At 41.2% G+C, this 16,285-nt stretch overlaps 1 protein-coding gene across 1 annotated transcript; it reads left to right on the top strand.

Annotated features, from left to right (window-relative positions):
• Window positions 1-112: 112 nt before the first annotated feature.
• LOC122984750 (A disintegrin and metalloproteinase with thrombospondin motifs 15) lies at window positions 113-15,982 on the top strand. Its single transcript, XM_044355379.1, has 8 exons — window positions 113-1,761; window positions 4,610-4,742; window positions 7,205-7,372; window positions 10,294-10,577; window positions 10,669-10,846; window positions 11,026-11,201; window positions 12,271-12,446; window positions 13,818-15,982. Exons 1-8 carry the CDS (start codon window positions 586-588, stop codon window positions 14,593-14,595), a joined length of 3,069 nt encoding a protein of 1,022 aa, XP_044211314.1. The 5' UTR covers window positions 113-585; the 3' UTR covers window positions 14,596-15,982.
• Window positions 15,983-16,285: the final 303 nt, after the last annotated feature.

Here is a 16,285-nt window from a genome sequence, read left to right as displayed (position 1 = left end):
CTGATGCAAACAGGTGTCGCTCTTTGCCTGCAAGTCATTGTGCTTATAACATTATAATATTTTCATCTGCATGAGTATATGCAGAGAAGACTATAAGTGTTTGTATGTTTACTCTTTTGGTGAATTTTTGGTGTTTCTTTATTCATGTACACTCATTTTATGTGATGTTTATGCTTTGAAAGCAGGAGTAGCATATTTAATGAGTTGTGTTATTTGTCTTGTTCACATGATGAAAGAAAAGCAGAGAAAAGAGGAGAAAAGTACTACACGGAAGAAGAAACTAACATCAGAGTTTTTGGAGACGTGTTACATCATAAAGTTTGCATTATACATGTTAAGGTGCAGGTGCATAAAGGTGCAGTTTGGAGTAAATGCCTTTTGCTCCCTTTGTGTTTGGGCCCTGTCTGCCTGTCTCAGTGGGAGGGGTGATGCTGCTCCAGCTCCTGTCACACATGCTGTACAGCAACAATAATATTTGGAGAGTTACAAGTGGCTGCGGTCTGCAGCACAAACCGAGACGCATGACCAATGAGCACTCTCTTGCGCGCATACTCAGATTTCAGTTGACACTGATCATCAGTGTTTATGCGCGACTTTAAAGCTCAGCAGCTCCGAGAACTTGGTGGCCAGAGTGGAAACGGTGCAAGATGGGAGAGAAGCAGGAAAGCAGCGCGGGTGCATAGTTTTCTGAGAACAAGCGGCGCTCCGTGCAATTGCGCACAACTTCTTGCTGCATGCAAACGCACCGCAGCTGAATTACAGAGTGGACTTTGCAGTGCAGGAGCAGACATGGCTATACTTATTAGTTCTTTGATCGTTTTTACAAAAGTGCTTCTTTATATGAAATTAACACATTGCATGGAGGTAGATTTCTGCATACCTGTTCGCGTGGATCACCAAAAGCATGAAAAGCACCTGCACCGGCGCGCGGAGCAGATGAATGAAAGACAAATTGTCTTTAGGCTAAATGCATTTAAACATGAATTCTACCTGCACCTCATGCCGGATTCTAGTTTCCTTGCATCGGGCATCATGCCACCCGATAACGGCTCCTCAGCATCCAACGCCTCTGCAACCGCTGACCTCAGGGAATGCTTCTACTCCGGTGATGTCAACTCAGACCCGGACTCCTTCGCCGCGCTCAGCCTGTGTAAAGGTCTTCACGGGGGGTTCTCCTATAACGGCATGGAATACTTCATCAGCCAGACCAGGAGTGAAGAAGCTGCAGCCGCGTCTGGATTTGGAAACACTTTCGACAGGACGCATGTCATCCGCCGCCGGAGAGGCGCTGCGCACCCGGGCGGCAACTTCACCAGCAGGTGTGGAGTTACACCTGACTCCAACTTCAGCGCTTCCCTGGAGAAATACAAGTACATGAGCGAACTGGAGATTGATGGCTTAACTGAAACTGTGTTGAAAACCTTGGGGAGGTCCAAAAGGTTTGCCTCCATCCCCAGGTTTGTGGAGGTGCTGGTGGTGGCAGATGAATCTATGGCTAAATTTCACGGGGATGACCTGAAGCATTACCTCCTGACCCTGATGTCAGTCGCAGCCAGGCTTTACAAGCACCCCAGCATTCTCAACTCCATAAACATAGTGGTTGTGGGCTTTATGGTGATAAATGAAGCTGACAAGGGACCTAAGGTTTCCAGTAATGCAGCCCTGACTCTGCGCAACTTCTGCTCCTGGCAGAAGAAGTTGAATAAACACAACGACAAGCACCCTGAGTACTGGGACACCGCTATACTGTTCACCAAACAGGTAAAGAGCTGCATCACATCGGTGGTTCAAAGAATAGAATAGAAATGTTGTACTCATACACAACTTGTGTGTTGGTGCAGCCTGTCATCTGCACAGCTCTGCAAGTCTCCTCCACTTAGTTCTGTGTAAGCTGCTGCAATGAGTCACTGGAAAAGAGCAAGTGAGCCAATTTTTTCCATCAAAGACCTCACTTCTCTCTGCTTGTAAGGAATAAGAACAGGGTCACTATCTGCCCATAAAAGGCTCCTTCATAATGATCAGAAATGTGTATAAAAATCCAATTAGAGTCCAAATGAATCCCTCCTTCATTCCAACAGATGTAAGCTGAACTATCTAAAACATTCAGACTGGTTTCAGCTGTCAGATAATCCCATGTGGCCACCAGAGCTGTGACCACCAGCTAGTAAATCTTTCTCCATAGTCACTAACTTTTCTCTCTCCTCTGATGCCTGGTCGCTGTTGCCTGCTTTCCATTAGGTCCAGTTTGGCTCTGGCTGGCCATCTGATACACAGTCTCTCTCCTTCACTGCATAGCAACATACAAAAACACTTCAAGGTCAAAGCCAGTGAAGAATCATCCCAGTGCTGGGAAAGTTCCCTTATTTACACTAAGGGCAATTATATGTAGGAAAGTCCAGGTCCGGTGTTGTTGTCCTTGTAGGGCACAATGAGCACAGCTGCTGCGTTGGAAAAATTCTTGTAATAGGTTATGGAGAGCGAGTGGTGTGGAGTACACATGGCTGGCAGAGGGTGCTTCTGGCATCAGCAGGCCTCACTGTAACACTGGGTTAACAAGTTCAACGTCCACTATGAGTTCATACTTTCAGTATGAAAGCACAGGAAATTCATTTTAATACACCATAATTCCATATCAGAAATACTTAAACTGACAAAAAGGTGTTAGCCACAGAAAAACTATTTAGTAAGGCTTGAAACTATCTTGCTGATAACCAGTGAGTCATGGCAATTGTTCCAATAATATTGAATTGTTCCAGTGGAAAAAGGGTCATAACTTTTCTTGTAATATTAAATAACAAGATTCTACAGTCATGGTAGCAACTCTGTGAGGCTGCACTCAAGCACAGTGGGACTTTGAGCTAAATGCTAATGCTAGAAAGACTATGCTAATCTTTAGTAGGTGTGATGTTTACCTTGTTCTCTGTAGTGTGTTAGCTTGCCAACATGCACTAATTATCACTAAACAAAAAGTACAGCTGAGGCTGATGGAAATGTCATTAACTTTGACCTGATGATGGCGCTGCATAGAAAGTTAAGTGATCACCAAAAAGATTACAATTCCTCCCAAGGGGAACGTGAATGTCTAAACTATGTCATGGAAAACCATCCAATAGTTGTTGAGACAATTCAGTCCAATCAAAAAGAAGGAGAAAATTGCAGCAGCTGTAGGCAACTAAGTGTCCTAAGTAGAAGTCAGGTCATCACAACTTGGATCAACAGCCAGTCTGTTGAGCCAGTCTCTTTAATGTTTAACATCAGCAATGAATGATATCCATGTCATTATAATATTTATAGATCAACCCTAACGCAAGTTGTAGTAGTGACATCACTTTCGGTATCCACATTTTAAACAAGGGAGGTTTGTCAGATTTTCAGTTTCTGAGTATGAACTAGCCAGCTTAGCATATGCTACAGCTTTTCTTTGAGGATCAGATACCTCAACATCCAGTGGTAACACTCCAAATATAGCAGTTAATGGATTAGGTGAAATTAATTTGTTGCATAAAGCAGACTTGAATATTGAAGACCAAAGATTAACTAATGAAGGACTGGACCAAAACATAAGTGCAAGAGAAACCACATTGTTACATCTTGGACACAAGGGACTCACTGCTAACTTGTCATTGGAAAACTGAAGTAAATGTAATTCCTTAAACTGAATCATAACATGTCTAATACATATATATGTACAGACAGGTGACAAATTAAAGGAAAAACCGGTACAGGCCTGAATGCTTGACCCCTACAGTGAATAGATCTGGTGGCTCTGTTATGCTGTGGGGGAATTTTGCTGGCATTGTTTGGGTCCACTTGTCCCCTTAGGGGGAAGAGTCACTGCAAATCATTACATCCATAGGGCACGAGGGGTCACTGAATGGTTTGATGAGTATAAAAATGATGTGAATCATTTGCTATGGCCTTCACAGTCACCAGATCTCAACCCAGCTGAACACCTATGGGAGATTTTGGACTGATGTGTTAGACAGCACTCTCCGCCACCATCATCAAAACAGCAAATGAGGGAATATCTTTTGGAAGAATGGTGTTCATCCCTCCGGAAGAGTTCAGACACTATAGAATCAATGCCAAGGCTGAAGAACACCACTGGGGCATTGTCATCCTGGAAGAGACCACTCCCATCAGGATAGAAATGTTTTATCATAGACATTTTTATCATCAGACTTGATGTCTGACTGGTCAGATATGACTAATCAGCAGTGAAGGACAGAAGAGGAGATAGCAGGAGAGTTAGTAGTAAACTTGTAAAGAGGAGGCTGTAGTAGAGTGGACATTTTTAGTTTTAGGTTAACCCTGGACTATGTGCTGCAGGTGGGACTCATCTGGTCCTTCCAAGCTCTCCTCTTACCTCCTTAACCAAGAGGAAATCTGTGGTGGGAGATCTCCCTTGACCCTCTGTGTCAATATATTTTGAGAACAGAGCAACAATAAGCAAACTAGAGTCACATGTGTTTTGTATTAGTGGCCTTCATGGTGTGTTCATTATGTAGCTCACGGCTCAGCCACACAAAACACTATTGGAACATGGGTCGAAGCCTATCTGATTTTATCCAGTTTTTCACAATATACACCCATGCCTTTGTGTCACCAGGATCTTTGCGGGTCCACAACCTGTGATACACTGGGGATGGCTGACGTTGGGACCATGTGTGACCCGAAGAGGAGCTGCTCTGTCATCGAGGATGACGGCTTGCCCTCTGCATTCACAACTGCCCATGAACTTGGTAAGAAGGTTGGCCTGTCATTGGTAACATTTGAGGAAAATGTTGCAGATCAGCAGGGACTGGACACTCACATTATGCATTTTAGATTTATGCTAATGCATACTTGGACCAAATGCAGCGGGACTCAGGGTGAGATATGCTCAGGGCAAGTAGTGCATATAACCTTAGCTTAAAATGTCAAAGGAATTCTGCATTTAGGTTTGACAGACATATACATGCATAATCAGTATGGAAACTGGCCTGGCTGGAGGGCTTTGCAACTTTCCTGATGATCTATATGGCTGTGGTTCTCGGTCCTGGTCCCAGAGAACCACTGTGTTTCAATCCTATGACCTATGTAATTGCATTCACCTAATGTCCATTTGTAATTCAGTCCCTAATTAGGTGGGCAGAATGAAAGTTCCTACAGTGCAGGGTTGAGTTCCAAGCATGTTCAACATTACAGCTGTGCCACATAACTTTGCACACTGGCAGCTGCAAATGGCAAGTGAGAGATAACTGTTTGAAAAACCTGTGCTCATGTCACCATGAAGTATTTCACATGACAACATTTAACTAACAAATGTACACTTATCTTTAGCAGGACAGCTAGTCTGTTATGTTTTATGCCAACAGAAAAGTAAGCAAAGAAAAGAGAGGAATGAGGGAAAAGAAATAACACTGATGTGTCCTCTCTATAGTATTAGAGTATGGTCTTGGATATATAAATGTCCATTGTATTTGAGCATACACTCATACCCTTGTTAATATGATGATATGCCATTGTAATACTGACCATGAACTCAGTTAGGGAGGGAATATCATTGAAATAGTTTTTCAATGCCATTTCTGGGAAATACAGTACACTTATTTGATACATTTGTACTGTATCAGATGAGAAGTAATGAGTGATCTCACATCTGTGTTAAGCACGGAGCTGGAATGAGGATATGTTTATGCCTAGCTTAGCTAAACTATGCTTAGCTTAGCATAAGAAGGTGCCTACAAAGTGAAGCTTACAAACATCTCTAAAGCGCACAAATTTATACACTGTATTGTTTTGTTTAACCTGCACAGAAAGAGAAATGTAAAAACAACAATTTGTGGTTTGAGTTATGTGCTGAAACTATTTCTTGACGATTGAAAGCCAGGCCCAGTGGCTTTGTGTGTACCCCAAAGTCTTCTTGTCACAGTGAGGTTGCCAGGGTTGGTACCACTGTGACTGATCAGACACCAAAACTAAAACCTCTACTCACCAACCATATCTATTAACCAGTGCTATAGCCGGAGATGCTGCACAATAGTGCTAGGTGGATGGATACACTGTTGTTTGTCAAGAAATAGCTCCAACACATAACTGCCTCTAAACTATCATTTTACATTTATTTTATGTACAGATAAAAAAAAAACAAGCTACACTGTATAAATAAGACAACATTAGAGGTGTTGGTAGGCATACTTTTTCACGTTGCACAGAACCAGGCTAGCTGTTTCCCCCTGCCTCCAGTCTTTGTGCTAAGCTAGGCTAAGAATGTCCTGGCTCCAACACAGACAAGATTGGTATCAATTTTCTCATCTCACTCTTGGAGAGAAAGGCAATATGAATTTCCTAAAATGCTGAACTATTCTTTTAAATGCTAAATTGTAGTTTCTAATGTTCTTGCTAACTTGTTAACTAAAATTACCATTTACAAAAAACATTTCTGCATTCTGTGGTTTTAAATGGCCAGTTTTAATCTGTCAGAAGTGAAAACGGAATAAGATCTGAAGTTGAACACTGCTAATATTTCCTTTTCCGCTTTTTTGATGCAATTTAATAGGTGGTATTAAACTGCATGTAGTTTTACACACTCCTAAATCTGTCAAAGGCTAATCCTATTAATAATACAAGTGACAGTGTCTTTCACATTTTCAATAAGCAGTGATTGAGAAGGCTGTAAACGAAGCAGGGCTCATGCCTGAGACCAGTTGCACAAGTAACTCCTGAGGCCCCAAGAGAGGCATTGGTTTACAGTGCCCTCATATATGTTAACTAATTACACAATTTCCACTTAAAATGATCCTGTCTCATGATTGAACACACTGAAACCACAGTTTGTTTGTTTTTTCTTTTGGAAAGAACTACATGTTCGTCTTTTGGGAATTAAATGATTTCCTTGGGAACTAATTCCCTTGTCAGGCCTGGTTTGCTACATGGACGTATGCCACGCTTTATATTCCCATGCATAACTGCATTCCTGTCTGCTATGACAACAGCTTCAAATCAGTCCAAATTGAGTCAGCTTTACCTTATACATACATGTGTGTTATCATGTCTGGCAAAAGTTTCTCTTTGTCTTAATATTTTCATATGTCACTGTCATCACCACAGAAAGTTTACTGTATCTACTCAGTGTTTTAAATCATAGGGCAACTGAAAATAGAAATACTGTAACAAAGACGTGACCTTCTGTCTCTTTTCCCACCCCACCCTCTCCCACAAGGCCACGTCTTCAACATGCCCCATGACAATGTTAAGGCATGTGAGGAGGTATTTGGGAAACTAAAGGACAACCACATGATGTCTCCCACACTGATTCAGATCGACAGGAGCCGGCCCTGGTCTGTGTGCAGTGCAGCCATCATTACCGAGTTCCTGGACAGAGGTCATGGTTAGTAAACACTTCCTGTATATGTCTCTGGACTCAGATGGACCACTAATTCTGTCCAGGCTCCGTGTTCTCAGCTGGTTGTAATCTAATTGTACCCACAAAAAAACAGACCTCTCTTTTGTCACGGTTAAATTAGTAATTTCAATTTCAGCTTCAACTTGGAAGTCCTTGACTGCACAGATAAAAAACTGTCACACATTTCAAAATATTTTAGATTATGTTATTATGTTTTACCATGACTATACAGGCCCAAGGAAATATTTCTATTCTTTTTTAACGGCTATGGCAATGAGTGTTTAGTCTTTAGTGTAGTTTCTCACAATTTGTGGCTAATCCTCAAAAAACTAGTTATATCTAAAGTGAACACACTTCATCACTTCACAATAAATAACACACCAAAATTCAATAGCAAAAAGATAAAACCGTATGCCAGTATAAAAAGAGAACTGACATCATGACTACATTGACAAGTGAATCAAAACAATAAAGGTTTACTTAAATTAAAAATAGCTTATTTAAAGCTGCACTAATCAATAATTTTATATTAACAATGGATCAAATAACCATGTGTAATATGAAAGGGGCCACTCATGGAGTTGAACCAACAGTGAATTATAGCCAAACACTGCAGGTCCCCTCAGTAAAATGTTGCATTTTAGTGTCTTTCAGCTTATTGTTTTGGTTTTCAGGCCCACAACTTAACTACTTAACTGTTTTGGTTCACTCCCACCATTATCATCAATCTTGTTTCCACCCGCAGCAGGCAGCTGTTTTCACCGAAAAAGTTCTGATAAACCCCCGGTATGCTATCTGCTCAGCACCAGTTAGTGTCTAGCTGGTGAACATAGGGGAGCATTTAGCAGCTAAAAAGTCTGATATTTTTCTCAGGAGATGATGGAGACCAGAACAGAGCTAAAAGAAGAGTGGACTTTTCTTTTTATTTATTAGAAACATGACTCCAAATGAATGCTAATGTTGCTCTACTGTGTCTGCTGAATGAGTAAACAGGGAATCATTTGCTAAAATTTAAGCCGTTATATCAAACGTGTGTGATTTCCAACTTGTTATGGTGTTCTGACTCCAAGTGGACAACAATTAATTAACATAGCAGGGAAAATAAGTTGTTGGTGGAGACCGTGGACATCTAACAACAGGCATATTTTCTTTAAGAGACACATCAGTGGTGAAGTAATGGAAAAATCTACCCCTCAAGCACATTAAAACATACTTAAACTAATTTATCTCTCATAGGATCTCAACTCTGGATATCTGGTTGGTAATCCTGTACCAACCAAACTGATGCAACTCAAACAATCTACTGCAGAAATGGCAGCAGCGCATTCCTAAATGCCTCAATAGACCAGCATGCAATGCATCCCCAAAACTTACAGAAATGACAGAATTACACTTGAAACTGGGATAAAACAAATATAACAAACTGAAGGAATTGAATAAATCTGTCTGAGGAAGTACTTTAGTTTGAGATGTAATTTCAGATTATGATATACAGTCTCCACTTGCAGTATCCACATTCAATAAAACATTCAGAAGTGTATTAGTGTGTCATTTGACTTTTTCCCCTCAGTAGCTGCAGCTTCCTTATTCCAAGTATTTTTCTGTGTATATAAACTCCCATAAGTAACTATAAGTGGATTCTGTGTAATGGACTAAATTAAACACACCAATTAATCACCTCCCCTTGACCAACTCACTTACTGTAAGAAACAAATGAGCCTTTACTAAGTTTAACACAACTGTCTCTGCTACATGAGTCATTTGCTCAATCTAAACATTATCAGGTGCCTGCACTGTCTCATGTAGAGCGGCTTCTGCTTTTGTTCAGACTGAGGACAAAGTTATTGAACAGTGCACACTGCTTTAATCTCATTCATGCATTATTTATATGTTGAAATAATAGCTGTTCTTGATCATATGATGCAATAATTTTCAATGAGAATGACAGTTTTGAACTTTCCTTTAACGCTATCATCCATAAGTTTTCAGTCATACATCTTTGTGCAACCAGATCATTACCTTACACTACCTCGCCATTTTGATTAATATGTAATATTCTTTTTAAATTGCCATTTCTATGACTTCTGACTTCACTACCAACAAGATACCTGTATACCTGCATAGGAAATAATTGGTTAGTCTCAAACTCAGCAAACACAATTCACTATTTTCATTACATCAGTTTATCACACAATACTGTGGCAGTAGAGATTTAATCACTTCAATTAAATTTTTCATTTGTTCTTAAAGGTGCATTAATTGTTTTTTAGCCAATGTGGGGAAGTGCAACAAGTTGTTAAGAGTTGCACAATGAGCAAACATAGAGCAACATTCACTCTATTTTTGTCTACACCAACTCCTGAGGAAAATATCTGGCTCTTTAGCTGCTAAATGCTTCACTATGTTCACCAGCTAGTTGCTAACCTTGTATCTTTGCAGGTTGGTGCTGGTCAGGTAGCGAACAGTTTATCAGAACTTTTTTGCTGGAAACTTCTTCTGCAGAAGCTGGGACTAAGGCTGAATAGAGCAATGACACTGAACTAAACAGTAAAGTTGCAGGTTGTAAAAACCAAAACAATAAGCTGAAAGATGCTAAACCGCTCTGTGGAGATGAAGAGAGCTGCAGAGTTGGGTGAAGATTCTTAGTTTGTTACTACAAAGGACACCTTACAAATTACAGTCATTTTCTTCATTCTTAAAATAAAAACATTGATTAGTGCAGCTTAAAGATTTCAGTGTTTTAAAAAGTTCATCAGATGCAAACAAAGCCCACATGTCATGATGGCTTTAAATAAAATAATCTTTGACCACTTCCACACCAAAGCCATAAAGTCACCCTGATTTTCATATCAATATGAGAGATTGCAGCAGTCTGATTTGATAGAGGGTTGGTTTTGTTTCTGTAGGAGACTGTCTGCTGGACCAGCCTCAGAAGCAGCTGTCTCTCCCAGACAACCTGCCCGGCTCCAGCTACAGCCTGCATCGTCAGTGTGAGTTGGCCTTTGGCCCAGGCTCTAAGCCCTGCCCCTACATGCACTCCTGCTCCAGGCTGTGGTGCACCGGGAAGGCCCGTGGACAGCTGGTCTGCCAAACCCGACACTTCCCCTGGGCAGACGGCACCAGCTGTGCCAACGGCAAGGTCTGCTACCGAGGGGCATGCACTGATAAGAACAGCACCATGCACACCAAGGTGAGACTGTGAAAGAGAGCACTTCTGTCCTGCCTGGTCACTTTTAGTACAAATCAATATACCATGGTGCCTGTTTTTTCTTTTGTTCCAGGTGGATGGCCGGTGGGGGAAGTGGGGTGCATTTGGAGAGTGTTCCCGAAGTTGTGGTGGAGGAGTCCAGCTGGCCAAGAGAGAGTGTGACAACCCTGTTCCTCAGAATGGAGGCAAATACTGCTATGGCCTTCGTATCAAATATCGCTCCTGCAACCTCAACTCTTGTCCTGAAACAGGTACACTGGTTTCTGTTTCTGTATATTCACACAGGAACACATAACTTAAGCATAAGACACAAAAACGTGTGTAATTGGTATAGGAAATGCTGTGATGGCAAAACTTTAAGTGGATTATATGATGTCAAAAGTGTTGACGTGGATGTCAATCTAACGTGAGGTTGTTTTTACGCGTCCAGGTAAGAGTTTCCGTGAGGAGCAGTGTGAGGCATTCAATGGCTTAAACCTGAACACCAATAGACTGGGCGCCTCCGTGGTCTGGGTTCCCAAATATTCGGGAATTTCTCCCAAGGACAAATGCAAGCTCATCTGCCGTGCCAACGGGACTGGGTACTTCTATGTTCTTGCACCAAAGGTATGAAGCAGATTTGGTATTTTCCCCATTTCTTATATCAAACATACCATCAGATTGTTTTTGTTATAATCAACTGTTCAATTTTCCATCACCTGAAATAAAATGGAATTAGTCTGAGAACATAAATTGGATTTATGAGACAACCCTTTGGGCATGCTGTGTTAATAAAGTAGAGAAATGCCAGTGAGTTCTGAAAAGTTCTAGGCAAATGACATATTGACTGCTTTCACATTACCGGCAAAACATAATTACCCAACCATCTGCAGGCTGATATGAGTCTGATAATTACTAGCTGTGGTGCAAATGCAGCTCTGTCAGCTTTCATTATGCTGAAATGAAAAGCAAAGTCCTGCGACACTTGTGATTAGAAAGATTTTTATAGAAAAGACATGACATTGGGGAACTCTTAATTTTCTGTGCTAAATGGGTATCAACTGTTGTACTTGCTAATGCAATCTGAACACCTTGTCATTGAACACCTCATCACGAGTCAAAACCTTGTGGTAGGTGTAGCTAAAATACTTATAGAGGTAGAAATATTGAACAGCTCTCCGTTCATGTATGTTCCCAGGTTTGGTGTATAACTGTTTGTTCAGTACAAATTGGCCCTTATCCACAATGCAAGACATGTAACTGCTACAACAGCAGCAAAGCAGTGAGAAGTGATATATTAGTGGCAGTACAGAGAGTGGTTGCTGCTGCAGGATGGATAGAGTGGTGAGAAAGGGAAACATGCCAGGGCAGTATCACTTCACAGCTTTGGCTTGTCAGCAACTATTTATGCAACCAGCAAGGAAATAAGCTCATATAGCTGTACAAGCCAACATCTCGTTTACACAAAAGGACATTGTACAATCCCTCTGGTGCTACTTCTGATTTCCTATTTATGTTGTTCACTATGTTTGTTTAGTCAGAGGAATGAAGTATGGTAGATTGGTAGACCACATATGTGGCAAACAGTTTCTATATCGTTCTCTCTTTCTCTCTGTTGTTCAGTCTTACATGTTATCCACCTAAAGATCAGCATGTAATGTCTGTAATGTGATGTCTAAATCCTCCAACCCTGCAGGTTGTGGATGGGACACCCTGCTCTCCCGACACCTCAGCTGTATGTGTTCAGGGAAAATGCATCAAAGCAGGCTGCGATGGGAAGCTGGACTCTAACAAGAAGTTTGACAAGTGTGGTGTGTGTGGCGGTGACAACCAGGGCTGCAAGAAGGTCTCAGGGATGTTCACCAAACCCATGTAAGTAGTGTGTCAGCACATATTATAGTCTTTAGCATTATGTTTAATTAGTAAATGATTTTTTTCCACTCATATGCTCACCTGAAACCAGATGTGCCCCAAAACAAATCCCTGTGTCTCTCACACATTCATTTACGTTGATGTCCACCCTCCTCGTGTGCAGTTTATCACATGGAAAAACATACTCGTCGTTTGTTGATGCCGCTAAGGGAGAAATTCAGTACGTTTGTTTTGATGCAAGGAATTTCCCCACTAATGCAAACATGGCAGAATTGTTGTTACATAATAATGAGATTGCATAGAGGCCTGAATTGAGATAATGATCTTATTTTGATTGATCATGCAGCCCTAATCAGCAAGTGTGTGTTTAAGATAGGAATACACTCTGGAACAGAGGAAAATTAACTAGGAACATATTTTGACAGCATGCCATTAACATAGCAATTCCCAGTGTTGAAATAAAGTATTTTATCATTCATGTCAAAACAATAGTAGTGCAAACTTGTGTGGAGAAATTGTTAGTAAGTAAATTACAGGCAAGCCTAAAGATATAAAATCACACAGTTTCCACGTAGAACTCAGTGTACCCTTAAATTTAAAGGATGGGTTCACAATTTTTCAAGTGTGTCTTTGAACAACAGTCAGGCTTCCATATGAACAGTGAAGTGGTCCAGTATTCAACTTACACAAGTGTGATGTGCACATACACTGAGAATGGAGATGTAATTTTAAGGATTTAAAAGAGATCATTGAACTTTTTTGTGGAAAAACTATATCTGAAACAAATTATTATTAAGAGTATTTTTTATACATCTCAAAACATGTATGGAGGGGATCTTTAACTAGCAGTTAGCTTATGTATAACAGTATTTTGACATATTGTGGCTAGCTTGTGAGCTAACAAGATAAAACATTTAAATAAGGCAATTTTAGAGCTGCTCTAAGGCATATTTGTTACTTATGATAAAAGCTACTGTAGGTGTGTCCTCAGACTTCCAGTTTGTGTGCTAAACTAGGCTAGACATGTCTAAAACCAGTCTCTATACCAAAAGCATAGGGATTCAATTAATATTCTTGTTGGACTTTGATTAAGACAGAAACAAGGATTTCCAAAAGTGCTAGAGCATTCCTTAATTGGAGATGAAGGCCTAGAAAATTTTGAAGCCTTGACAATCATGTTATAAATTGTGTTTTTGGATTTGATAGGAAATCTTACTGTTCAAACACAGTGATAAAGACAAGTAACAAGATCTGTGCATTTGGAAACAACAAGTCCTGTGTGGTCATAACTGTAAGCAATACTGGGGCTCAATAACCGCTGTCTAGTCAGTACTGTCAATATTTAACTTTTTCTCCATTCTTCCTCTCCAGTCATGGCTACAACTTTGTGGTGGTGTTGCCTGTTGGCGCCTCCAACATTGACATCCGCCAGCGTGGCTACCGAGGAATGGTCAGTGATGAAAACTACTTAGCAGTTAAGAATCGACACGGCAAGTACCTGTTGAATGGCAACTACGTGGTGTCAGCTGTGGAGCGTGACCTGCTGGTGAAGGGCAGCCTACTGCGCTACAGTGGCACCTCCACATCTGTGGAGATCCTGCAGGCCACCAGACCCCTCCAAGAGCCTCTGACTGTGGAGGTGCTCTCAGTCGGGAAGATGACTCCTCCCAGGGTGCGCTACTCCTTCTATATGGCCAAGGAGAGTAAGGAAGAGAAGACTCTGCGGAAAGAGGATAGAAGCCACGCAGCACAGAATAGTGTCTTGGCGGATAGTAACAAAGTAGAAGCTAAGAAGCAGTTGATGGGTAAGAGGCCGGTCAGTCACTGGGTGACAGGAAGTTGGGATGCATGCACGGTGACATGTGGTAATGGTCTGCAAAAGAGGCTGGTACAGTGCCAAAGCATGGAAGGGCGTCCTGCAGCGGACTGTGCCAGTGCTGATAAGCCTGTCGCAGTGAGAGCATGCGGGGATCCATGTCCCATATGGGATGTAGGGGTCTGGTCTCACTGCTCCAAGTCTTGCGGAAGGGGCTTTAAAAGGCGGCCAGTGCGCTGTGTGACTGAGAATGGTCTTAATCTACCCAGAGACCACTGCTCTGGAAGGAGGAAGCCTCAGGAACTAGACCTCTGCAATCTGAAGCCATGTTAGAGCAGAATAGACACAGTCTGAGAACGTACCTTTGGCAGTCGAAATGACAATTTGACATGGACATTAGCCCAAATCATCATGCTAATGATTTTATGGCTTTTGTTGGGTGAAAATACACTCAAATGCAGCTGCAACTGTGTCTGAAGGGATGTCTGCTCAGAAGAAAGCCAGTGGAGACAGAGAGGGTCTTCCTCCATGTTTGCAAAAACAGACATCTGTTTACATAAGAGAAAAGAAGGAAAGCTGTTGTCTCCTAAACTGTCAAACCATCTGTGGCAGGTTTGACTTATGGTTAGTCTACCTCTACCAGGACAGATGACACATGCCTGTTCATATACACTAACGAACAGAGACCTAGATGAAGACATTCATCACACACATCTGCACACACGTCATTTCTTGGTATGAATGGGATGAGGTTTCAAAAGCAGAGAGAAGTGAAAGTTCAGGACAAACAGACTAAAAGGTGAGCCTCAACACTCACACTGTGCTGTTATCAGAAGCAATGACATTTTTCTCATTTCAGTGAGGAACTAATCGAAATGTGAAACACAGTACTGTATCTGCAACGTTCAACACCTGGAATTTATTTTTCTGTTTTTGTCGGTTCAGTGCTATTGGCTGTTGTCAAACTATCTGGCTGATGTAGCAAAATGAAAATCAGCAGTCTGTCACGCTGCCATTCAGAGTCAGTTCATCTTAACAACAAGCTTTACATACCTTCCCAAATGAAAAACTGTCAGTATGTCCTACATACTTGATATAATCTTACATTTTCACACAAATTATGAATTGGATCAAAGAATTCCTGAATTTTTCTCATGACCAAAAATCTGAAAACATTTATAATATAACATTTTATAAGGAAATTAGTTAGTTTAGCTTTTAACACGTTCCGTACATGAATGTAGGCTGTTATATGGTGCAATCATCTGTGTCTGTTCTGTGTTAAGCAAACCGACCAGTGCTGAAGCTCAGCTGTTTGTTCTGCACTGCCAAAGAGTTATAACCTTCAAAAGTCTTAGTATTGTAAGAAGCATCTCTCTGCATGAGGTGAGCAGAAGCATGGCTCACTCAAAGTATCATCACTGTGCATTTCTGTAATTGAGATCTTCAAGGAGTGTTTCCCAACTGGCAAAACCTCATAATGAAAACTAAATAACTGAAGTTTAATTGGATCACTTAAAAACACAATATGTAATTTCTGCCACTAGGGGTCTCTCAATCAAAATGATAACAAAAGACGGAGTTTGATGACGTTGTCAAGTAGTGTGGGATCATGGGAGTTGTCTTGTTAAACAACCAACTTCTCCTGTTTTAGGATTCCTTCAGTGTTCATCATTCAGGATGTTTTTACCGGGCGCTGAATTATCCGCAGAGGTCTCCTCCTCTCCAAAACAAACAGATCCGATGATTAAAACAGGTAAAAACACTGAATAAAGCAGTTTCACATTAAAAATCAGTGTTTCTCTGATGCTGTTCGGCAGACACAGGATGTCAGGGAGGGGTTGCAAGCTGAGCTGCTGCTAACGTTTGTTCAGCTTGTTTCTCCAACAACTTAAGATCCAGACATTTAGCTGGTTTTTACTGGGAGCTGAATTATCCACAGACGGCTCCTCCTCTCCGAAACAAACGCCCACAGAGATTAAACACGGTAAAAACACTGAATAAAGCAGTTTCATGTTTAAAA

This window comes from Thunnus albacares, chromosome 6 (genome assembly GCF_914725855.1).
Source record: "Thunnus albacares chromosome 6, fThuAlb1.1, whole genome shotgun sequence".
Lineage (NCBI taxonomy): Eukaryota > Metazoa > Chordata > Actinopteri > Scombriformes > Scombridae > Thunnus > Thunnus albacares.
The sequence above is the reverse complement of the archived record's forward strand: the minus strand, read 5'-3'. Positions and strand labels throughout refer to the sequence as shown.